At 47.2% G+C, this 24879-nt stretch overlaps 1 protein-coding gene across 1 annotated transcript; it reads right to left on the bottom strand.

Moving 5' to 3' along the window:
- Positions 1-1625: 1625 nt before the first annotated feature.
- On the bottom strand, positions 1626-17063 carry SCD (stearoyl-CoA desaturase). Its single transcript, XM_052660861.1, has 6 exons — positions 16619-17063; positions 15826-16108; positions 11814-11944; positions 10166-10371; positions 8376-8608; positions 1626-5696 (listed from the first exon to the last, which is right to left on the bottom strand). The coding sequence occupies exons 1-6, from the start codon at positions 16643-16645 to the stop codon at positions 5497-5499; spliced, it is 1080 nt and encodes a 359-aa protein (XP_052516821.1). The 5' UTR covers positions 16646-17063; the 3' UTR covers positions 1626-5496.
- Positions 17064-24879: the final 7816 nt, after the last annotated feature.

Below are 24879 nucleotides of genomic sequence, written 5' to 3'. Positions count from 1 at the left end.
GGTTCTTCTGGACCAGAGAATGCTTCTGCAATTTGACTTTGAATAAATTTAGCTCTTTGCCACTGCAGCCAGGCTTTGCCTCTGTGTAAAGTGCATCTCACCAGCCAGCTACTTGCATATGAGATTTGTGCACTACAGGTTTACTTAGATGGTTGTCTACTTCACACTCATATGAAGAGCAGTTAATGAGTGAACTCCTGGAACTGGATCACAGAATTGTTGCTCACTGCCACACAGTGTTTTTTCTCCCAGTGAATTCGGTTGCCTCATCAGTAAAACTGGGGTAATCAGAGCACTTACTTCACATACCATGAGAAAATGCACTGTCAAGTACTCGCTACAGTGCCTGGCTATTGTAAATGTTATCATGGCATCTGCGGGTCTGGTGGACTTAGAACTCAGATTTCCAGCACCAAAAGGTTGCGGGATTTCTGTTGAGGCTTGGCCTCAATCCCTCTATCTAATATAGAACATGGTACATCTGTGAACTTTTCCAAGGAGTTTGGTATCACAAATATATCATTCTAAGTAGGCTTTAGTTTATAGCAACTGCCATTTTTACATGTGGCTGGTGTCTCTGTCTCCAAGACAAAGGTAAGACTTGGAAGGAACAGGGCAGTTACAGAGCAACAGGAAAAAAATTCCCAACCCGAACCTTTCAAACAAAATAGAGGGAAAGGGGTGGAAAGCCAGATATTAAGAAAGTACACCATCAACTTATTAAGGTCTGGCAAGACCTCAGTGAATATAGACTTGATGTTGGATGCTCAGAATCAGAGAGAATCTTGCTTCTTGTCTAAGGTGAGTTAACTTTACATTAAGAAGTGAGGGAGGTTGGTTCTGGTGAATGTTTAGAAGCCCAGGCATTGACCGGGTAGCTCCTGTTGGAAAATGAAGCTCTCTCAAACCATAAAATGTCCTTCTCTTTTCCACTCAGATTCTCAGATAAGGTGGTGGTGGTTTAGTCGCTAAGTCATGTCCAACTCTTGCGACCCCATCGACTGTTGCCTGCCAGGCTCCTCTGTCCATGGGATTTTCCAGGCAAGAATACTGGAGCTGGTTGCCATTTCCTTCTCCAGTCTCAGATAAGGTAGTAAAAGCTAAAAACCTTTTCCCCTTAATGATCATGAAGCCTTCTATTCCAGGAATTTACAAGCTTTTTAATTTTTTTCCTGTCTTCCTGCTGCTGTTAATCAGCATTTTCAGGAAGCTTTATTCCCCCGAGAGACGTTTTTGTTTCCATTTCAGATGAACGACCTGGATGGCCCAGCCTGGCTTGCCAGGTACAGAACTGCTTTCCAAAGAGTGTCTCTTGCTTCTCCCTTCCTCTCTGTTTCTCTATTTTGGGCTCATGTGACCATGGGACACACAGGAGACGTGGTATTTCCCCAGACCCAAAGTGCTTGCTGGGTGTTAACGTGTTTTATCTAATGGCAGCAGACTCCTGGATTCCTGCTGCCAAGGCTGAGTTTAACCTAAAGTTACCCCTAGAAGGGCAGGAGGGCAGGGCAGGTTACTGGGGTATGAGTCAACCATTGCGGTTTCTACTTCTTTTTCACTCTTAAAGGTACAGGAACAGGACATAAAGGTGGTGAAGAGACTGAATCACAGCCAAAAAGCTCAGACACAGGGCAATCAGATTCACTTTTATTATGAACAAACACAATCTCAGATCAGTACAACTAGCTTCAGAGTTGATATTAATAGAAATTATTCCAAAATTATTCTTAGGTCACAAATAACTACTATCCCACATGAAAAGGGAAAAATCCCACCCAATCAAGGAAAAGGTATCCTGTGTATGTTTCCATGGCAATGAGTTTATGCATTCTCCGATTTTGTCTGGCTAGTTATCCACCCCTTATCTGATGCATTTATTCAATCTCTCAGAGAGAACCATATAGATTCCTGATTGCATCCAGGACACGTGGTTCATGGTGGACACACTTTACAGTGGATACTGCTACTATAAAAATACTCAGGACTTAAGAGAATTCCAAGATGCTTTATAAAAAGCATTAGTCACGCCTCAAAACTGCCCTTTGAGGTAGGTCAGTATTATTATCCCATTTTAACAGAAGGAAAACTGAGGCACATTATAGTTAAATGACTTGCCCAGGGTCACACAGCAAGTCAGTGGCACAGTGGTAGGACAGGCCCTGGCCTTAACCACCCATGTAACTTTGACATCAAGCTTTCCTGAACTTTTCATGATGACCCATTTGAGCTACATTTATAGAGAATACACTCAGGATACTAGCTAACCAGGAGGAAAATTTTCCATTTTAAATGCTACAACCATCTTTTAATCTAAAATAATAATAATAATAAATCAAATACATTCAAAATTCCTTCTACCCTCCATCAAATGCGGGCAATTAAGAAAAACAGCCCTAAGCAAAGTTTCCAAAATGAAGCCCAGAAAGGAATCCTGCAAACAGCTATACTGCTCATTCTCTAGCCAGGCCCCCTTTTATACCAGCCACTTCTGCAGGCTCTGGGGTGCAAAGGGACTCCACAGAGGGAGCAGGGAGGGAGCAGAACAGGCTCAGAGGCAACACTATTTAGAAAAGATGTAAGGCATCCAGATAAGTTGTCAGCATACCCACAAAGCAAGGACTGTTAGAAATTCAGACACCATCAGATCTGAGTTTCTGGGTCATTACCGCATCATTTGAATTTAGCTTTAGAACCTTAAAAACAGTATTCCTTACTCAGTAGACAACCCCCACCTACACAAGTACAAGTACCCTGGGCCCAAGGACACCATCCAGCCTTGTGTAGGGTCATGGTATAGATCAGATCCATGGAATACAATTAGAATAGAAAGATAAGTTGTTTCTGATCATCAGTTGTAAAGCATGCATCTGATGACCTGTGGAATTAAAACTACCCCACAGGCATTTCCAAGGGGTAGGTGCTTCAGTCAGAGGATCTAATCTACAGTGATCTTCCATTAGATTTTTTTTTTTTTCCCTACTGAGAGGAACAGCTCAAAAGACAAGGATGCCTTTAGTTTAGCCCAAGCCCTGTAGCCTCCATCTATCCAATTAATACAGGAAGAAATGCTCTCCTCCTTTCCATCCTTGGAGCTCAACAGTGGCAGAGCATTTGGTATTGTATATTTTCAACCTTTAAATAGGAATAAAGCCAGGCTTCTGCCTTGACAACTGAGGTTACAGGGACAAAGGGACCCAAGGTTCTTCCAACACTCCTCTAAACTATTGTCGGCCCTAGACTGTGTTGTGGGGAATGCTGGTTAGTTTCCTGAACAGAGACACTGTTCAGCAAAGTTCATGGCATCTCACATCCTAAGCCTCAGTCAAGGTCTTGCGGTGCACCCTGGCTCCCTCCAGGGGGCTGGGGCCACCTTCTGAGTGAGGCACTCTGGAGCCTGCCTTTGCCTCTTGTGCTTTCCAGTGAAGGCTAGGCTCCCCCTGCTTCTGCAAGCATTGCACTGTCCGCTGGGAGCACTGACTCAGGCTAGGCAGCTTACCCAGTAAGCAGGGGGCATCCAGCATGCTCTCTGGTTCTGACCCAGACAGAGGAGACTAAAAGCAAATCCTCTTTGGCTCCATGGCTGGCTCTGGCACAACATGAGCATTCGGCTCGGCCGTGCCTCATGAATGCGAATGCCTGTGCCCAGGATGTTTCTAGCAGGGTTTGCCAGCCTCGTCTGGAGTCATCAGTGTGGTAGGGAGCACAAAGATATAGATGGAGACTCTGGAGGCCAAGTGAAAGTGGCAGCTTGCTCAACTTTGTAAAGAGAAACAGTGATTCAGTGACCCTGACCATTCTGTTGGTGAGAGAGGCAACGACTTGGACCGCAGTAGCCGTCACTGCCTCTGAATACGCACAGAAGAGGCTTGCCTGTCCAGAGAATGAAGGAAACATCAAGGAGATAGAACCAGCAGGAGAAAGTGGACAGAGAGGGCAGAGCCAAGAATTGATAGGGTAGTTAAGAGATTCCTACCCCAGCCCCCAGCCAGTCCTATACTTTTAGCTAGAAATTAACAGAAGGAATGAGTGAAAGGGTTCAACACTGTGGGGAGAAGCCTTTGAATACTTTCTCAATCCAAGGAGAAAGTGGAATTAATGAAATGAACCCAACATCTAACTTGTTTGTATAACCAGCTTCCATATCAGGACACCCAACAACTTACTCAGTAACCTTCTGAATCCCCCAGCAATGTGATCTCAGAGCCTTTCTTTTGTAACCTTATCTCAGGAACTGCCTACAGACCCCGCCCCTCAACCTCTCCATCTCCTGTCCAGCAGCGAGAGGAAAGGAGGCAACCTGGCTAATTCTTCCTCTTCTTCAAGCCCCCTTTCTTTCAGAGGGAAATACTCTGAGAGAATTACTTTAATATTCCAACCTAAGTACCCATGTATATATAGCTTTATGTTTGACCCAACTCCACCTCCTAAAATTCTTTCTTTTTTGGGAGGCAGCTATGCTCACCACCATACCACCAACGCATCTCTTTTTTTTGAAGTCTCAAAATGCTGTGGCCACCTTCTTACTATGAGGGGAGCTGACCAATATCCCCAAGACGGCAGAGTAGAAAGATGAAAGAATTTTGACAATTTCCTGAGCTGCTGGAGTCAGCAATTCTGGAAATAACCAACCTCAAGATTTCTTGTTATCTAGAATAAGAAATCTTCCTGTTATGAAAGAAAGAAAACAATTCGTCTGCAGCAGAGACCACTTTTACCACAAACTAAATGCTTCTTCTTTATCCTCAGCCTAAAGTATATCAGGACATTGAGATTTGCTTTTGAGTTCTAGGACTGCCCTGCTCCACAGCTATTTCCCAGAGTCAGGAGAGAAAGGGAGCATGCTGGGTGATGGGCAGACAGGGGTGTCTGATCACAGCAGCAGCTTCCTGCCTTGTTTCCCACTTCAACTCACCCTATTTATCAATCACACCATGCATGCTGACTCTCTCCCCTGACAATTTACCTGTTTTTGCAGTTTGGTGCCAAAATAAAGTTATTTTTCCATTTCATCTAGCAAGATGGGCCGAAGATCATCAGGGCCCTTCCCAGAAGATTCTGTCATATATCTAGCTTGAGCCATCCACCTTAAAGCTCAGACAGCTCAAGGAAAGGGTCAGCCAGGGCAAAGGCCACTTGTTTTAGAGTACAGAAGGGTCGTCTAGGCTTTGGAAGCTGGAAACCCACCAATGACTGACCAACTGCTTGCCTTGGGGGCAATGAGGAGAAAGAGAAAGGAAGGTGATAGGGACAAAACAAAGGGAAAGATAATGGGAACAGAAGAGAAAGAAGATAAGAGAAGAAATAAGAACATGAGCTTAGCATCATAAAGGCAGAGTTGTTGGCTTTCAATTTAAAAAGAAAATTTTAAAGAATACTGTACTGTAATGGGTTAACGTCATCTTTAGCATCCTGGTAGCATTATTCAGTAGTTTATAAACAGAACATTAAACCTCTGCCCAGCTGGCTTTTGGAAAAGGAATCCAAGGGACCAGAAACTCAGCCACTCTTGTAGCTTTCCTCTCCAGTTCTTTTCATCCTGGCCAAGACGGCAGCCTTGGATACTTTCTTCCGGTCATAAGCCAGACCGATGGCAGCCATGCAATCAATGAAGAATGTGGTAAAGTTGATGTGCCAGCGGTACTCGCTGGCAGAGTAGTCATAAGGAAAGGTGTGGTGGTAGTTGTGGAAGCCCTCACCTGGAACAAAAGCAGAGAAAAGTTAAGCAGCTATACTGTGGATTGCCGGCTGCTTGATCTTGGCACTCTGGTTCCCTAGCAGAATGCCTCACACTTAGTAGAAACCTGTTGCTGTTGAATGAATGAATGCAGCTAGTCTTTTAAACTCTGAACCAGATAGATCCCCTCAGAGGCATCTTCAGAAATGACTGGGGAGAACCTGGTCATCATGGCTCTCTGGGAACCTTTGTGGGAGAAGGGCTGGCAGTTTCTCTGAAAAGATAAGATGATTTGAGAGAAACTGCTATCAGTAGGAATGGGTTTTAGACTAGAAAACTCCAGAGCTTCACTACATATTGGTATAAGACCCTAAAGGCTCTGTGTACATGTGCATGTGTTAGAGTGGAGAGAGAGTCAAGAATGAAGAACTTTTACTGGGTTTCTTACAAAGATGAGCAAAGAAGTACACTTTCCCCCACCGCATGGGCACTCTTGAAGGTACCAAGAGAATTGGGCAACACAGTCAAAAGTCAGAAGAAAGTAGGCCTAGCCCAGGGGCCTAAGTTTCCTCAGCCTCTACTGTTTCAGAGTGGACTGTTTTGGCTCCTATTTCTTTGAGCTTTCACCCTGGCAGTGATGCTGATAAAACAGAAGCTCTCTGAGGGAATAAGAATCAAAAAGCTTAGGTATTCCTTCTAACCTCTAAACTTCTGAAACAAGCAGTTCACTTTGCTGGACAGAGGAAAATCAAAGAAATTCTAGATTCAGAATAATTTCTGTAATGAGTCAAGCTGTGGAAACTCCACAGACAGAGTTCTCCAGTCCTAGGCAGGATCTTCTTTGTGAACCACATTCAGTAACAATACCCTTATGAGGCTGGGGTAAAGAATAGCTAATAAAAGAGTGTGCTGAGCCCTTTGAAGATGAAAGAGCCCCAGTACAGTAATAATGACATTGATAACCAACAAGGAAGGAAGTCCTGTGATGGGAATAACACCATCCAGGGCACCATCTCAAGGTTCATTCACAGTGTGGATCATCAATTTATTCAATGTGAGCTGAGTAGGAGGGTAGGATAACCCCAAGGCTAAAGGTACTGATGGAAGATCGCGAATTTCCATAAATGACTTTGCAACTAGGCTCTGTCTAAGCACTAGCTAGGCCCACACTTATCAGATTTAAAACAATCAGACACACACACGGTGCCAAGAGAGGAAAGAAAGTGGAGGAAGGTTAGTGGGCAAAAGAAGGATGAGACTCTGTAACTGGAACAGCAAGATATAGCCAAGAGAGGCTCAATCGGGGAGGTTAGCTCTGGCAGAGAGAAGATGAGCATGTGACTGGGGGTGGGGAGGTAATTCAAGAAGAACAAGATTAGAATGGCAGGGAAGCAGGGGAAACAGGCAACCAGAGAACAAAGGGTGAAGTGATAAGTGGGGAGCAACAGGGATGAAGGAACGAACGATAAGTGAGATACTGACAGCCACTCTGAATAGGCTTGGGGAAGCTCACAACAGATCGGTTTGTAGTACAGGACTGATCTCATTCCAGAAACCTTCCATGACATTCACTGGTTTTCTATGAAAATAGCCTATAATGTGATTGATTTCAAACATGGTTCAGAGTAAGAATATGTAAACAGTACACGGTGTCTGGAAGGAGGGAAAGATGCATGAAAATTAAAAAGGAATGAAAAAATGTCTTTAGTACAGAGAGTAATAAAAACGGAAAAGATGGTCAGGGTTGAGAGTATAAAGGAAGGTTTTAAAGAGAACCGAGTGACAGCTAGGCCATGGCTTATGTCCATGTGTGGAGCAGGGAGGTTATCTATCTATGCTGGATGACCAGAAGCCCTGATCACTGGAAGAGGCTGTGGGGTCTGCCTAAGGAAACCTAATTCAAGGCCTTAGTCAAGGTCCATATTTAGCTGAAAAGAGTGACAGACCAGAAAAAAAAGAAAAAGAAAATGGAGACAGATGGCAGAACCCTGTTGTCTGGCTATTGAACAGGAATGGGAGATATAAATTCCTGACTAGTCAGCATTAGGTCAGTGAGTAATTGCTTTACTGGGAGTTTCCTAAGTCACACTGTGGGGAGGGAGTGTTCCCAGCAGAGAAACAGAAGAGAGAAAAATAAAGGATAAGAGAAGAGAGTGGTAGGTGGTGATAAAGGGCCACCAACAGCTGCTTTGATGTCTGTCATACTGGCATCACCAGGCAGTAAGGCATGTGATACACTTCAAATATTGCCCCTCTGAATACAGGCAGGTGATAAGAGAGAAGCTTATTGAGTTAAACGACAAGTATTTGCTCTGTATATCACGTCTAAATATAACACACTAGGCTTCCTGGCCACCCAGAGGACCCTACTCTTCTATTTATGCATTCCCTGCTCCAAGCAAGACTACCACCCAGATCAGAGATGACTGGGAAGAGAACAGCCCAAAGGGGCTCATCATAGCATCTTGTGGCTTGCTCCTAAACCTGGAATTAAAGGCATTGTTATTTTTCACCCTTTTCTCTTTACATAGGACTTGTTGCTTCACTTTCAAGGGTTTTCTAATACTGTCCCTTAGTTTTATAGTGGAATGACATATGGAGAGGGGTCATAAAACAGGTAAATCTAGTTTTTCTGGCTCGTAACCTAATACCCTAAGCAGCAGACCACTAGACGTGGTCTTGCTGTGGACTGCTGACTTACCCACAGCTCCCAGGGAAACCAGGATATTCTCTCGGGGGTTGATGGTCTTGTCGTAAGGGCGATATCCATACATATGGGCAGCGCTGTTCACCAGCCAGGTGGCGTTGAGCACAACAGCGTAACGGAGAAAGGTGGCAAAAAATAGGCTGTTTTGAAACGTTTCACCCCATAGATACCACGGCACGAGTGTGGGCAGGATGAAGCACAACAGCAGGACACCACGTTTGTAGTACCTGCATTGAGAGATCATACGCTCAGTGAGTGGACAGAGGATGCTGAGACCTACCTGGTTTTCCACTCTCACAGGGCTGGGCTGTCCCTTTTACACTGAGAACACGGTGTGGCAGGCAACCGAACAAGAGGGAATGGGCAAGGAAATTTTCCGAGAATTTAGTGTTATTATCATACTTCTCATGAGGGGTTAAATGACTTTTCTAGGGTCACACTACCAGGAAGTGGTGGAGCAAGGACTGGAATGCTTCATCTCCCGACTCTAAATCCATTGCTCTCTTTTACTACTTCAGGGAAATAGACAGGGTCCAAGCTACAGACTGAGTTCTCCTTCCCAGGTTTTTCAGTTCTGCCTTTGGGCTTTTTTTCCCTTTCAGCAGTGCTCTTTGCAGAATCTATGTTTAAGTCAATCTTTTATTTATTTATTTATTTTTGGCTACACCAGGTGGCACGAGGAGATCTTAGTTCCTGGATCAGAGATAGAACCCGTGCCCCATGCACGTGTGGAATCTTAACCACCGGGCCACCAGAATTTTTGTCTAGTATGTTGCCTTCATCTCCTGCTAGCCAGGAATCTTTCTCATCCTTCCTCTTCTTCTCCCTCAGAGAGGCACCCCAAATGTCCTAGATGCCAGCAGATCTGTCCCTTTGGAGGCCCTGTTCCTTCTTCCTCCTCCCAAAGGTACAGCAAGCATTCGACATTACCAGGGAACTGATTTCCTAGGTGCCTTCAGCAGTTAAGTCTGCTACTCTTGTATCATTAGTAACCCCTGCCGCCTTCAGCTCCTCTCCATTCCTACCACCACTTCCCTGCACGGAAACCCAAGACTTCCCCACCTCTTTAGTTCAATGCCTTCTCTCATCCACCCCACAGCTACCTTTCTAGCTACTACACCTCCAACCATGCCACCTTCTGGCTCAAAAACCTTTCCATGGTTTCCTATTGCTTGGGTTGAATTAAACCTTGTCTGCTTGTAAGACTCCATAACAATGGCATCAGTCTCTGTTGCTAGTCTTTTTTCCTACCACACCCTGTATTTCAAGCAGGACTCTGCTGCAGGAACACGCTTCAGCTCTTTCTGTTTGCACTGTCCCCCCACCCACCTGCCCTGTGCCATCCATCAGTGGATTCCAAAGCTACTTTCTTCATAAGCCCTTCCTGATGTTCCCCACTCTACGGTGTCCTTCCCCTTTGTGCCTCTCCTCGCTATGGAAAATATTTTGCCATGTATCATAGGTATTTGGACACTTGGCTTATCCTTCCACTCCCCAATAAGCTATGAACTCCTTGAAGGTAAGGACTATGACACATTTGGCTTTGTATCCATGACTGTCCTACATCAACAAACATTTGTTGAATTTAACTGGCTTAGGTAGCTCATAGAAAAAGAAACAACAGTCTATGGCTCTGGGCCCATGGGCTATTAAAAACTAGGGGTTTAAATTATAATCTGAGATATGGAAACGAAGTAAATTTCTCAGCTCATGTTGACAAGTCCTAGGAGAAAAAAGGGAGTCCACAAATGCCAGGTCCCCAGCTCCATCATCATGTCACTCACCTCCTCTGGAACATCACCAGCTTCTCCGCTCTTAGGTCGGATAAATCTAGCGTAGCACCCTTTTCTCTGACAGCTGGGTGTTTGCGCACAAGCAGCCAACCCACGTGAGAGAAGAAAAAGCCACGTCGGGAATTGTGGGGATCAGCATCCGTTTCTGAAAACTTGTGGTGGGCACGGTGATCTCGGGACCATTCAAAAACGTCATTCTAGAGGAACAGAGAAGAGGAATGAAGGCCTGTGGAGAGACACCCTCTCAGGGGAATTCCAATTGCCAGGCATCTTCCAGAGCCCACAGCTCTCAGCCCAACCTCACAAAATACCTAGGAGTTGGTGCTCCAAAGGAGAAGTCATGGGGCTGCCTCCTCTCCTTAAACTTGCTTCTGAAGCGTAAGTGGAAAAGCAACTTCAAGTCTCAGGACCACATGAACAGGGCTAGCTGCTTCTCGAGGGTTATGTGGTGGGTGGAATGCAGGAAGACGGTACAGGGCTCAGAGTTTCATCAGGAGGGAACACTGCCAAGTCTTCAAGCAAGAAATGGGGTGTGGGGTGCCTAATCCCTGAGCGTGGATAACAGGAGGCAGGTAACCTTGTGTCTTAGCATCCTGGTCAACGGATGAAGCTGTGGGCAGCTCCATTCTGATGCAACTCGAAAAAACCAGACAGATAAACCACGATATGACCACATTCCCAAATGGCCTCTGGGACTCTTTCTATCCCATAGAGTGTGCCAATCTCGCTTCCTTTTTTTGCCCCGTGGGGACAATATCAGGAGCCTTTGAAGCATTAAGGCATACGGCAGAGATGATTATGCAACTGTGAGATACTGCCATGGAGAGGGAGACTAACTGGGCTTCCTTGTGTTTTCCTCTTGTTCCAAGCTAGGCCCCTCACTACATGCTATCTTTTGCCCTTTGCTACTGCTTAATAACTGTGAGTTCGCTTTCTCCAGTCCCCTTCATTCTATCTCTGCCAAAAACTTTCTGCTTCAACAAACCTCAACACTTGACTTAGGCAGCCTGGTAACCCATTAAAAGGACCATAATGTTGGTCTACCTAAACCCTCAGTGACACAATTTCCCCATCTGTGAAATGGGGATAACAATAGTACCTACCTCCTAAGATTGTTGTGAGGGTTTAATGAGGCAATCTATGTCAAGTGCTTAGAATAGCGCCAGACATATATTTAGCACTATAAAAGCATTTGATCATCTTACCTGAAAACAACAGAGTTTAAAAGAAGAATCTGTGAAACATTTACTTCAACCCCATTGTGACAGAGTCCTAAGACATCCACCCAGAGTTGTGAATGTTTTGTCCAATGTCTGCCCATGAAGCCAGGCTCAGCTCTTGCCTTATACACTTATGAAAGACCACAACAGCCAGACTGGGTGATAACAGAGGTGCAAAAATGACCCTACACACTGACAATATTTCCTCTTTATCTCCTTCTTGCCTCTGCCAGTCACTCAGAAGTATCCTTATGTTTTATGGACTTTGGGACTGAACCTGAACTTAACCACAAGGAGAGAGGAAAGTGAAGTGGCTGTCCAGGTGCTGTCCCTCTCCAGGCACCGATCACCTCCATTCCGCCACCGGCTCATCGATAAAGAGTGAGGAGAAAAAGAGCTGAGCACAGCTGGCTTCTCACCTGGAACGCCATGGTGTTGGCGATGATCAGGAAGACCCGCAGGGGCAGCCGAGCTTTGTAGGTTCGGTGACTCCACAGGCGATGGGCCCCTGCTGTGATGCCCAGGGCACTTATCATATAGTAGAATAACACTGCCAGGATAAGACAGGGCAGGCAGTCACTCACCTGGGAAAGTGTTTCCATGATGGTTTCCTCAGGTCAGAGTGTGTGTAGGCTCCCGGTGAGAATCTGCTTTTCCCTGAACTCCAGGGATACCTTGATCTCTTAGGCTCCTTTGATTTTAATCACTTGAAAAATATCATCCCCCTCTTATCATCTAACCTAGGGGCTGGAATAAGCTTAGGAGTCCCGGGGAACTTCAGAAAGGCAAGAGAGAAGAGGGCTCTTACCCCCCGGCCACTTGGCATTCTCAGTCATGAGGGATATTCTCCCAAGTCCCCTCCCCTCTGACCTTCTGCTAACTTTCTTCAACGTTTTAAGGACCACAGACCACTACAGCAGTGCTTAAGACCCATAGGCAAGGGTGGTATTAAAATATTTAACAGACAGTATAGTCTGGGCACTGACCCATTTGAGGGTTCCTGGGTTCTAGGGGACATTAAGGGGGCTCAGAACTAGGACTATTTACCAAGTGGTCCAAAAACCTTTTAGCAGGCAATGTGGCCACAGGAGGGGAAAATTCACCCTGCACATCAGTCATAGCTGCAGTGTCTTAAGCTTCGCCAAGGATTTTATGTTTTCTGATTCACTAGATACCTTGAAAGGAGTTTAAGATCCCTCCCTTTGCGGCTGAAAAAACAGATGCTCAGCGAAGTTAAGCGTTTATCTGTAGTCACATGGCTAGGAAATGGAGCCATGGCTCGAAACTAGATTTTTGTCTCAACAAAGTGGTTCGTGTTCCAGAAGTCTGGCACGAGGATGTATACCATCCACCTCCCCAAGATATATGCCCACAGTTCTGTGGCATATGTCTCGCCAGATATGTCTCGCCTTTGCCACATCCCTCTGCCAGCCCATACTCCAGCTGACAAGGCTAATTCTAGATTATGGCAGGACGGGCTCAAAGTTGCCCAACACTGTCCTGCCTCACCTTCCTGGAGGCCTGCAGGTTCCAGGCACCAAATAGAGTCTCTAACTGGGAGGTGGGTTGCTGGGCAACCCAACAGCCACCCACCTTCCTCTGCTCAATAGCTCTAGGGAGGCAGGGGCTGAGGCCTTGGTAGAGCAGTGACTATTGACAATGTTTCATTCCTGGGGAAGTGGCTAGAAACAATAGATTCTCAGTGGCCACTGAACTTAGTTGCAGTTGGAGACACTGCAGATTGTAACAAATCGTTCTGTGTTCTTCTCCTGCCACAGATGCCAGTTTCCTAAACAAGCCCCCACCCCACCCATCTTCCTCTACCCTATCCAATTTCTCCTACAGGACAGGAGGAGAGCCATGGAGCCAGCGTTTGTCCTGGTGAGAGTTCCTCTACTCATAGCCCTCTGGACTGGGTTGGGGCCCTAGGTGATTTGCTGGACCCCGGGCATGTGGTAATAGCCTTTCAGATGCCGTATCTGTCTGCATCTACACCTGGATAGATGACAGTTGAGCCACAGCCCACCAGTCACCAAGGGTAAAGGAAAAGGTCTTTGGGCACAAAAGAAGAAGCACTCAGCTCAGAAGCAAAGAAGCTCCTAGGGTTGTTTCATGCCACAGAAGACCCTGGCAAGTTGACTCAGAAAAGTACCTAAGATCCCTGCATTAACGGAGGAGTTGGAAAAAGCACTCAAACCCTCTGGTGCCTTTTTCTATCAGCACCTCTAAGCCTATCTACTAGAAGGCTTTGGGTCAGTTGGAAATTCATTCTCTATTAAAGTCCAAATTGGTGGTTAAGCAAAACCTCAGTTTTAGTCCTAAGAAAGAGACTGGAAAAGTTTGGCCCATGGTCCCTCAGTGTACCCAGAGATGGCTCTTCAGCCCTTCCCTCAAGGTGGTTCTTAGACACCAAAACTGCTCAGTCATGAGAAATGCTGGAATCACAACCATTTGCTAATTTAACACCATTCTTAGGGATAAAACAAGAAAAAGTAAAGCAAAGCTCCTGAACTCTGAGGACCTGTGATCCTCCCCCCACCCCCCTTTTGTTCCTTAAGACAAGAGTTTTGATATCCCCACACCAAACCAGTCACTCCATCAGCTAAGCCATCCACCACAGGGCCCAGGGACAGGAGTATAAAAGTCACCATCCAGTCTCCATGTGGCACATTTTCCTGTCCAAAGGCACAGCACACACCCATGGGCAGGGCACCAAAAAGGTAGCGGGCACAGCCCTGGTTTGCGGATAGCATTCTGCCCCCGCACCAGCAGCCGAGGGAAAGCAGTGAGCAGCAGCATCTGGTCAAGCTCAGGACTTTACGAGGCTTTCAGGGACTCTCGGGGCTGGAAGGGGCTCGCAGGTGACCAAACACCTTCACCAAACACCTGGGGAAGACTTCTCTACTGGAGAGGAGGGGTGGAGAGAGGAGCCCAAAGCCTCCCTGGGAAATCCCTGTCCTGCTTTTGATTCCTCAATTTGAACTGAAATTCCAGAACTCAAGTTCTGCTGGGTTCTCGGACTAGGGAACAGATGTCCCCCTCCCCTCGAAAATAAGAGCCCTTCCTGGTTTGCAGATGAAACGATTTCGTCGGTGCCTGGCTGGCCCCAGCAATTAAACACATGTAAAAAAGCACTATCTTTCTAATCTTAAAAAACAGTACTATTGTCCCCAGTGTGTTCCTTGAAAAACTGAGAGAGGGGATCTACCCAGCTGCATTTCTGTCCATGGATTACCAAGAGGATTCCTCCCAAAAGCTCCACAGACCAGATCCACCACCTTTAGACCAAAGAGGTTCTGGGGGACTTGGCTGAAACTTGGCCCCCCAGCCCTTCTATGTAACTCCCCTCTAAGAGTGCAGCTGTCTGCAAGCACCCCATACCCAAGACTGCTCTGGAAGACCTACAGTTGCTTTCTGGAGGGGGAGTTCTGGTCTGCCCCTCTCAGCAAGTGCTGATGTGCCCCACCCTCCCATCCCTGGTCTTTAGGGTTCTCTGTTTTCCCCTTCCCAAGCCAGACTCATAGTGGCAGAGGTGGGAATGCCCACAGAGCACATGAATGTGTGCAGGCGGCAGGGCCCTGCTATCAGCCCAAGCCCCTGGATTCCTGAAAGAGCTGAGCTAAGGGCAGGTAGGTCAGGGATACACTGGGAACTGTTCCCCTCACTGCAGCAGCTTGAAGGCCAGGGCTGCCCGGGGCCTGGGAGAGAATGGCTGGAGCAGGATGGGTGTGGAATGGGACATGGAACACTTCTTGAACCTTACTTCATTGTAAGAACATTTTGTTGAGTGGCATGTACAGTTGAGACCTACACAGAGTCACAGATCAATCATCTGTGTAAACTAGGTTACACAGGAGCCTTCTTCATCTGTTTATGTAACCAAGGAGCTTGAAAGGGCCAAGGGTCAGGGCAAAATAAGTTTGTGGATGACCACCACTCTGTTCTCCTACTACTAACTCTCTCCCTGAGCCGTTGTTCTTAATACCCCATGACCAGACTCAGCTTAAGCCCCCTGAAGTCACTCATCGAGTCCCATGTCCCCATGCCTCCCAGGTAGGGACCTCAATTCTTTCCTGGCTGGCAGAGCTGGGACAAGCAGTCAAGCAAAAGACTTAAAACAGAAAACCTCTTTCAGAAAAAGCTGACTCTCTGGCATAGCTCTGCTCATTTCAAAACCTGAGGCCCATGGTCTCAGGGCTCCAGCCCCAACACCGAAATTAAAAGATCCCCCAGAGTGGACGCTCCTGCATCCCAACCCCCCACCCAGGCTCTGTTCCCAGGCCACCCAGCCTCTCAGGACACCAAAGAGAAATGGCTGGGAAAACCTCAGCCTGGAGGGTCTGGTGTTTGTACTCTATGTAATATCTTACTTAACTAAAAGAGTGGAGAGAACCTGGAACACTGGGTCGGGAGGACATGGGAACTTCTTACCCCAGAGAAAGGTGTATATCTTGCAGGTGGGGATCAATGTGACCCCATACAGGGCTCCCAAGTGTAACAGACCCATGAGGATGATGTTTCTCCAAACATACTCAAGCTTGGGCTTTGGGCCCTCCTTATCCTGGTAAGTTGGGTCATAGATGTCATCTCTCATTTCAGGGCGGATGTCTTCTTCCAAGTATAGGGGAGTCTTCTCCAATTTGCCCCCTCCATTCTGCAGGACCCTGGAAGGAGGTGCTGTGATGGTGGTGGTGGTTGTGTAGGAGCTAGAGATCTGGAAGGGAGAGGAAGTGGAGGGTCAAGAGAGAGGACACGTGGAGGTAGTAGGGACCACTTCACTCCCTAGTCAAGCTGGGGGAAGGGCGGGGGATAGGCATAGACCTGGTCCCAATATCCAGGTTACCTGAGGGAAGGCGGAAGACAGGGAAGTCCCCAGGAACTATGCAGAGATTGGGGAGAGGAGGTGAAACCTCAAGGTGAAGGGGAAATAAGAAAGAGGAGTGAAACATTCACACCCCAACGAGCACACAAAGGAAAGCCCGCATACCTACATACAGAAGGCTACCGGCGGGACCAGGTTTCTCTTTAAAGCTGAAGAAACCAAAGTTGCAGACCTAAGTTTGCAAATTACAATCCCCATTCCCAACAAACTGAAGGCAGTACAACTCGCAAAAGATGGCTATGTTCTCCCGCGGTGATCTCAACTCTTCACCATGAGTCACCTAGAAGCCCCACCAGCACCGGCGAACCCGGGGTCTGGGGGCCATTACTCGGAAGCTCTCACCTCCTCTTGCAGCAAGTGGGCCGGCATCTGGGCTCTCGGACACCGGGATCACTTTCTCGGGGCTGAGACTGCGGAGCGGAGTTCGGGGCAGTCCGAACTGAGTGTAGTCTAGTTCCTGAGCCTGCTTTTGCGTGGCGATGCGTGGCGATCCGCGGCGCTGTGCTCGGGACCTTCCGCTGCACGCTGCGCGCTGGATCGGTGTCCGGACCCGACCTGCTGTGCTGGGGATTTAAAGGCTAGCGCTGGCAGCCGGTGACTGGGTCTCGTATTTCCTCAGACCCCTTTTATTCGCTGCCAACAAGGGGCAACGTGCGCAGAGTTGGCTCACCGTGGGAGATCCGCATGGGCGGGAGAGGGGAGGAGACAGAGCGCCGAGGCGTGCTGGGGGCAGGAGAAGCGAGAACTGGATGCTGCAGACACACCGCGGTTTGGCCGCCGCAGCCCCTGCCTCTGCCCCTGCCCCTGGGGAAATGCTAATGGGCTTCTGTAGACTCCGGCGCGTCATTGGCCGAAGGGAATTTGGTGCCACCGCGTCCTGCCGTTGCCATTGGCTCGGCGCAATCTGCTGTTCCCTCCGCCGCGAGCTCCTCACTCCCCCTCCCCTCCCTTCCTCCTCGGCTTCTCTTACACCGGCCGCTGGGCCTCTACCGGGCACCCTGCCGCCTCGGAGGCGCTCGGGAAGAGGGAGAGGGCCCAGTCGGGGAATGGCGCGGGGATGCGTGCCAGCCCAGGACTGGCCCCGGGCAATTCGCAAATGGATGGGCACTGGGGAAGCTTCCCGGGAAAGAGTGGGGAAACCACGCGGGCGACCACTCCGCACACCTCCACCCCAACCTTCCCGCTCGTCTAGACGCGTAGGCGGGGAGACGTGTCCTCAAGCCCGGGTCCGGGGCCGCGAGCGCGGCGAAGCCCCGCCTCCCCCTGTGCGGAGCGCGCCGGGGATGCGGGGTAGGGGGCGGGGGGCGGTTCGGTCTGCCGCGGAACAATGGCCCCGCCCCGCCCACCAGCGGCGCGGCGCTAACCCGGGACTGCTGAACCGGCTTGCGGGTCTCCCCGCGGGCGGGCAGGCGGGCGGGCGGGCCCGCACACACAGTAGATGCACTGATGTGTAGATCTGCACGCGCGCAAGGGGTTCAGCCAATGGGCACGCCGATAGGAAATGTTCACCGCCAGGCACCACTGAGCTGTGCTATCCCTGTGCCCACGCCAACAGAAGGTGTGCGGGATGTTTTGGAGATTAGAATGTCGGGTCGTTGTTTTGGAATTGCCTTCTTTGGGATAGGCCATTTCGTGGAGAAACTACAGATGTGCTTTCACTCAGAAACAGGAGAAAGTACTTGTAAGTGCAGCAAGAGGAGCCAAAAGGTATTGCAAGCCAATCCACAAGAATCATTTCATTTGATACTTACTTGTGGCCCTGTGAGGTGGGTAGTTAGTCATTCCCTTTTAAAAGATGAGAGAAGTGAGCTATGGAGAAATTAAATAACTTGCTTTATGGTCACAGCAGCCAATCAATGATGGAGCTAGTAGCTGAGTCCAGAAATGTAATGATGGAGCCCAGGTCTTAATCCCTGTTCAGAATCCCTGGTCCCTGAGATGTTCTGACTTCACTGTTGTGGCTCACAGTCTTGCCTTTTCTGGGGGCTGTGGGAGCCTTACCATGGGGATAAGCTGGGAATCAGGCAGGCTGTGCACTCTTATCGGGCTCCACACCCCTGTCTCCCCAAATACCATCCCTTTGGGAAGAGAAGAAAGTGAGGAGTTTTGTGCCAGCAACTAGCTTCTGGAAGACAGGCACCTGGGATTGCCTGGGAGGATGATTAAGGAGCTCCCTGGTAGGCCACAGGTCTTGGGGTCTGGCCAGCCGGCCGGTCAACATCTACCTCCATTCCAGTCCTGACTCACTGTCCAGTGCAAAAGTTTTGAATGAGACTAGATGTTTTTAGATACAGACAGCTGTCTCATCACAGCTCAGAAGCCCTCAGCATGTATGTGGGAGAGAAGTCTGGGCAGGTGTTGCTCCTCTCCAGGCTCTCCTGCAATGTCTAATTGGCTTAATTCCTCTGCCATCTATAGGGCTATTCTTCAAGAGCCAGGGTTGCTTTGAGGGTGTACCCTCAATTGTGGCCAAAAGTAGCTCTACCATTGAGACCAAATTTCTTTCCCTTTAACTGACTAGGTATGTCTGAGCCTATTTCCTCCAGACCCTGGACTTCTTCAGGGAACCAGCCTGAAACATCAGAGTTCTCTGGAAACTACCCTCCTCCTCACTTAGACTCGGATAGGTATGACTGCTGGTATTACTTAATGCTGCCATTACTATGTAAGCTAGGTGCTAGGTCATTCATTTTCTGCAAGAGAAAGGAAAAGGGGCCTGCCAAATAAATGGAGAATCAGGGATGTTTTATTCCTCTCTAAAGACAAGATGCTACCCTGCGGGGGAATCTCTGGGAGTTTATGGAAGGTCTGGATAAGGAGAGAGTTTTGGGGAGGAGAGGAATGGCCAGAGCCCGTCTCACTGTTGATAACTATAGTAGAAAGGTGAATGGTTCCCTAGCTTGGGCTTCCTCCCTGAAGTTCATCTGGGGCATATCACATGGCTATGAATGTGTCACCCACTACTTTAAAACTCTCAGTAGCTTGCCACAACCCATGAAATGTGGCTATGTGGTAGGAGTAATATTATGAGGAAAGCATGAGCTTTAATTTTTTTTTTTCCAGTCATGAGGGACCTTAGCGCCCTGACCAGGGATCAGACGTGTGCCCCGTACATTGGAAGTGCAGTCTTAACCACTGTACTGGCAGGGAAATCCCAGCATGAACTTTGATATCAAGAAGTATTAGGTCAGTGGCAAATTAGAAGTTATAAATAAGTATATGATCAATATTTGTATTCAATTGCATGTATACATTGATTAAGATGATAGATGTTTTAGTGCATAATAGGAAAGCACAAAATATGCTTGGGAGATGAAGATTGGGCCTATAATTCTTGCTTTGTGAAAAGGGGGTACCATGGCAGTTTCTGGACTGATGTTGATCTATGGATTAATTTAATCCCTATAAAAATACAACGGATTTCTTTGAGGAAATAGACAAGCTGACTAAAATTTAAGTGGAAATGCAGAGGATCTAGAGTAGCCAAAAATTATCTTGGAGAAAAAGAACAAAGTCGAAGGAGTAAAAATACTTTAATTAGGACTTACCATAAGCCTAGAGTATTCGAGAGAGTGTGGTATTAGGAAAATAGAGACAAATAGGTCAACGAAACAAATTAGAATTTTTAGAAACTCACCAACGCATGTTAACTGACTTTTTACAATGGTCCCAGGTGAGTACAATGTGAGAAGGAAAGTCTCTTTTAACAAGTATTGCTGGGACAACTGGATAAGCATATAGGTTAAATGAACCTCAACCTCTAGCTCATTCCACACAAAAAAAGTTAATTTGACAGCTAAATGTAAACCTACAACTATAAAGTTTCTATATAGAACAGAGGAAAAGATCTTTGTAAACTGGAGGTAGGCAAAGGTTGTTTGGACAGGATACAAAAAAGCAAGAACCATGGGGTGGGGAAATGGATAAATTAGACTCAAGAAAGTTGACATTTTCTGATACCAAAAGGAACTATTAAGAAAACAAATAGATAAGACAGTGAATGAGAACATATATCACAGCACATAAAAAGGTAACTCAGAAAAATGACATAAGATTTAAACATACATTTCACAAAGGGAGGAATAAAAATAGCCAACAAGCACATAAAAAATTGCTGAACAGCACTAGTCTTAGATATGACACCTAAAGCATAGGCAACAAAGGAAAAAATAGATAAATGGAACTTCATCAAAATTAAACCTTTTATGCTTCAGGGGTTATTATCCAGAAAGTGAAATGACAACCCCAGAATGGGAGAAAATGTTTGCACATTGTATATCAGAAAAGGAATTCATATCTAGAATGTACTAGTAACTCTTACAACTCGGTAATAAAAACCCAGTGAAAAATAGGTACTGCTCCAAAGAAGACTTGCAAATTACCTATAAGCATAGGAAAAGATGCTCAGCATTGTTAGCCACTAGCAAAATGCATGTCAAAACCGAGATGAGATACTTGATGGCCATTAGGATGCCTATATTTAAAAGTGGAGAGGATATGGACACATTGAAGCCTTGCTATTGGTAATGGAAAATGGTGCACCCACTTTTGAAAAACAGTTTAGTAGCTCCTCAAAAGATTAAGCATGGAGTTACCATATGGTCCAGAATTTCACTCCCAAGTATATCCCCAAGAGAAATAAAAATATATGTGCACAGATAAACATCTATACAGATATTCATAACAGCCAAAAAAAAAAAAAATGGAGACAACCTAAACACCCATTGACTGACTAATGGATAAATAAGAGGCAGAATGTTTTGCAGAGGAATATTATTCAGCATTTTTTAAAAAAAGAATGAAGTACTTGTACATACCATGATATAAATGGACCTTGAAAATATGCTCAACCAGTCAAACCCCTCAACAAAGAACCACATATGTATGATACCACTTATATGAACTGTCCAGAATAGCGAGATCTGTAGAAACATAAAGTAATTTATGTTGTTGTAAATAAACATAATAAAGACATTTATTGTAAATAAACAATAAAGTAAATTTGTTGTTGTTGTCATTTGGTAACTAAGCTGAGTCTGACTCCTTGCGATCCATGGAGTACAGCCCACCAGGCTCCTCTGTCCATGGGATTTTCCAAGCAAGAATACTGGAGTGAGTTGTCATTTCCTTCTCCACAGGATCTTCCAGACCCAGGGATCAAACCCTTGTCCCCCCGCTTTGGCAGGCGGATTCTTTACCACTGAGCAACCAGGGAATCCCTATAAGGGCTGAGAACACACTAAATGTTGGTGACCATGTGAAATCTCTGAAGCCCTCAAACGTTGTTGGTGGAAGCATGAAACAGTACAACTGCTTTGAGAACAGTTTGGCAGTTTCTTAAAGTGCTGAATACTCCCATCCAAAGATCCGGCAATTCCACTGCTGGAACTGTCCTCAAGTGAAATGAAAACATATGTCCACAATAAGACTTGTACAAGAAAATTCATTATGACTTCATACATTATAGCCTCAAATGGGAAACATCCCCAAAGTTGCTCCAAGAGGAGAATGGATGAACAATGTATGGAAAGAATGAACTATAAACATGTGCAACAATATGGATGATTCTTTAAAAAAAATATGCTCACCAAAAGCTAGACACCAAAAGTAACATAGTGACTGATTTCCTTTTTATGAAATCTAGTAAGAGGAAAAACTAATGTGTAGTGTGAGAAGGCAAGAAAATATTCATTGAACCCCTACTCTACAGCAGGGATTGTTCTAGGAGTTGGGAACACTGATGATAAAGCTCCCCATTCTTGCCTTCATGGAGTTTACATTCTGATGGGAGAGACAATTAACAGACATATTTAATAGCAAGTGCAGGGGAGGGGAAAAAAAAGAATAAGGGAATTTAGAGCAAATTGTTCTATGAAATGCAGAAACTTTGGAGATTCTGGGCATAATCTGTGCTCAAGAGGAGCCCAAACTCATATGTCTTTTTTTTTTTTTAATTACAGTTTGCTGGCCCTAATAGCCTGCTGGTTCAATATTTGTGGCCTCTTTCTGGACTGGGTTCCCATTTAGCTATGACTTTTCTGGTTCCCATTTGGGATACAAACGTGTACTCAGGACTTGCTGTCCTGGTTCCTGGGCTGGACCCAAAGTAGACAATCACTCCTGGGTGAGGTTCATTTCTAGGTTGCAGGTAGTTGCAAGGGACAGCCTATGGGCAGAACTCACCAGAACTGCTGAGTCTCTTCACCTGGCCTCTATCCTTTCTTGACCTCTACCAGCGGACCTCTATGCCCTTGCTCTTTCATTTTAGCCTTCAGGAGCTGGCAGCTGAACTCTCCCCCATAATTGTGCTCTTGCATTTACCTGACCTCTGACTTACAGGGATTCTTAAGAAAAGGGAGGAAAAAAAAGAAAAGGGAGGACAGTTCAGAGGACTTTCCCACCTCTTCCCACTGCTGAGAAGGCAAAGATTTTCCCCACCCACATGACAAGAAAGAGCATGACCCCACCCAGGCAAGCAGGTCACTATCAGGAGAGAGAGAGATACTTCTGGGACATAGAGGTGCTTCTTAGCTTGGCATCAGCTCTTCCCCTTGTGTGAAGGCCTCTCTTTAGTGACCTGGCCTCTCCGAGCTTGGCTTTGGGTGTCCCACGCTAAGCAGCCCAGTGGGAGGGCAGTAGGCTTCCATGGGAGGCCATGATCCTCCTGAAGAGGGAGTCCTTCAGGTGTTGGGGTGGGGAGAGTGGCCCAAGCCCAAAGCTTTCAGGAAGAAGCAGACTTGTGAGGCAAGGTTCCTTCTCCCTTTTTCACCTCCTGTGACTGTGAGTCATTCTTGGCTACAGAACCAGCTGCCACATTGTCAGGACAGTCCCTCTGTGGACTCCACATGGCCAGGGCAAAGGTTTTGAAATGTAGGGGCTGTACGTTGCATGCTGGTGATTTTGTCAGTTTATGAGTGTCTCTCTGCTTTCTGGATCCAGGGCGAAGCCTCCAGAATCCTTGTTCTGAAGACCCGGGAGCCCTGGGTGTTAGGATACTGGCTCCCTGTTGCTTTGTAGCTGGCCACATCACAGCATAGTAGGTTTCATCTTTCTTTCCCTTTGTGTAGTAGGCAGTGGGGTGACACAGTGGATAACCCCGCTTGGGAAATAAGCCAACACTTGAGAATATGGAAAATAGCAAGATTTCAGAACTGGTTCCTTGTGTCAGGAAGATCCCCTGAGGAGGAGATGGCACGCAGTGGCAACCCATTCCGGTATTCTTGCCTGGAGAATCCCATGCACAGAGGAGCCTGGTGGGCTGCAGTCCATGGGGTCACAAAGAGTCGCACGTGACAGCGCACACACACACAGGCAGAGATAATTCATTTCCTTGACCTAACGGCCTACCCGATGATGATAGTAATTAGGCTCATTTCCTCCCCGATGCCTGACAGGTACCCAAGGCTTCTCTTCAGCCCCTCAGATCCTGAGATTAAAGTGTCTGCTTGCTCAAACAAGCACATTGAGACAAGGTGTGATCCAGCCAGCCCCACGTCACTCTCCTTCCATACTGCCCTTTGCCTTGTGACATCAGGGCAAGAGGCCAGAGCTGTGCAGACTGTCCTCACCCCCCTGACCTCAAGATTTTCCGTGGGACCTGGCAATGTGGAGAACGGCTGGAAGTCAGCACCCACATCTGGCCTGGGGTTGTCCCTGGCCTGTTCTCTGTGCAGAGACAAGGGGTAGGACCCTCCTGGGCTATGGGCTCCTTCCTGTCTCATGGTCCAAGCTGAGTCACAGACAGCTGACAGCCAGGAGAGCTAGCATCAGTGAACTCCCTTCCTCCTGCCCAGAGGAGTGGGGACCAGGCTGGTCTGCATTCTGGGCATCCACTGGCTTCTGGGGGAGATTGAGTAAAACAAGGGGTGGAGACCCTGCACTTCCATAAATATATCAGCTCTCTCATTCAATGAATATGGAGTGCCACATGGTCCCAGGCACAGTGGCAAGTGCTTAAGTCATAAGGAGATCCTGACCTTGGGCAACTCACTGTAGTAGTGGAGATCCTTATAACTCTGGATGACGGTGTTTAGCACAGGGTGCTATGGACTCCAGGGAGAGGCACATACCAGACCAGCTTGGGAGAATCAGGGGAGACTTCCTGGAGGAGGTGGCAGTGTTGAGTCTCAAGGTACCATTGGGATGGATGTGGAGAAGGGCAGTTGACAAGTTTAGAGGCCCAGAAGAGGAAGAGAGATTCAAAACTGACACTCTGCTGATTAGGACCTGAAATACGCTCCTCCAAGGACCCAGGCCAGAGAGATGGTGCGAGGTCTTGTGCTGTGTGACCCTAGTTGAGGAGAGGTTGGGGCGCTTTTCCAGCCAGCTCCCTCTTTGACTGCGTGTCTGTGTGTCTACACCATCCCCAGAGCTGTGATCTACCTCGCCGCAGCCCTCCTTCCCCAGATTTTGCCGTCAGGCCTAGAACAGCAGTGTGTAAGTGTGCATGCCTGTGTGTACGCACATACAGCCATATGCAGCTGTGTGTCCCCAGTAGGGGGTTGTGGGGGAGATTTGGCGCCTCTACCAACTAATTCCTGCCTATCTCTGGGAACTAGGCCTATGTCTGCAGATCAGAGTGAATGCTACTGGGCGCAGTTAAT

The sequence above is a fragment of the Budorcas taxicolor genome, chromosome 23, assembly GCF_023091745.1.
Source record: "Budorcas taxicolor isolate Tak-1 chromosome 23, Takin1.1, whole genome shotgun sequence".
Taxonomy (NCBI): Eukaryota; Metazoa; Chordata; class Mammalia; order Artiodactyla; family Bovidae; genus Budorcas; species Budorcas taxicolor.
Note: the sequence above shows the minus strand (reverse complement) of the source record. Positions and strands in the feature narration are given on the sequence as shown.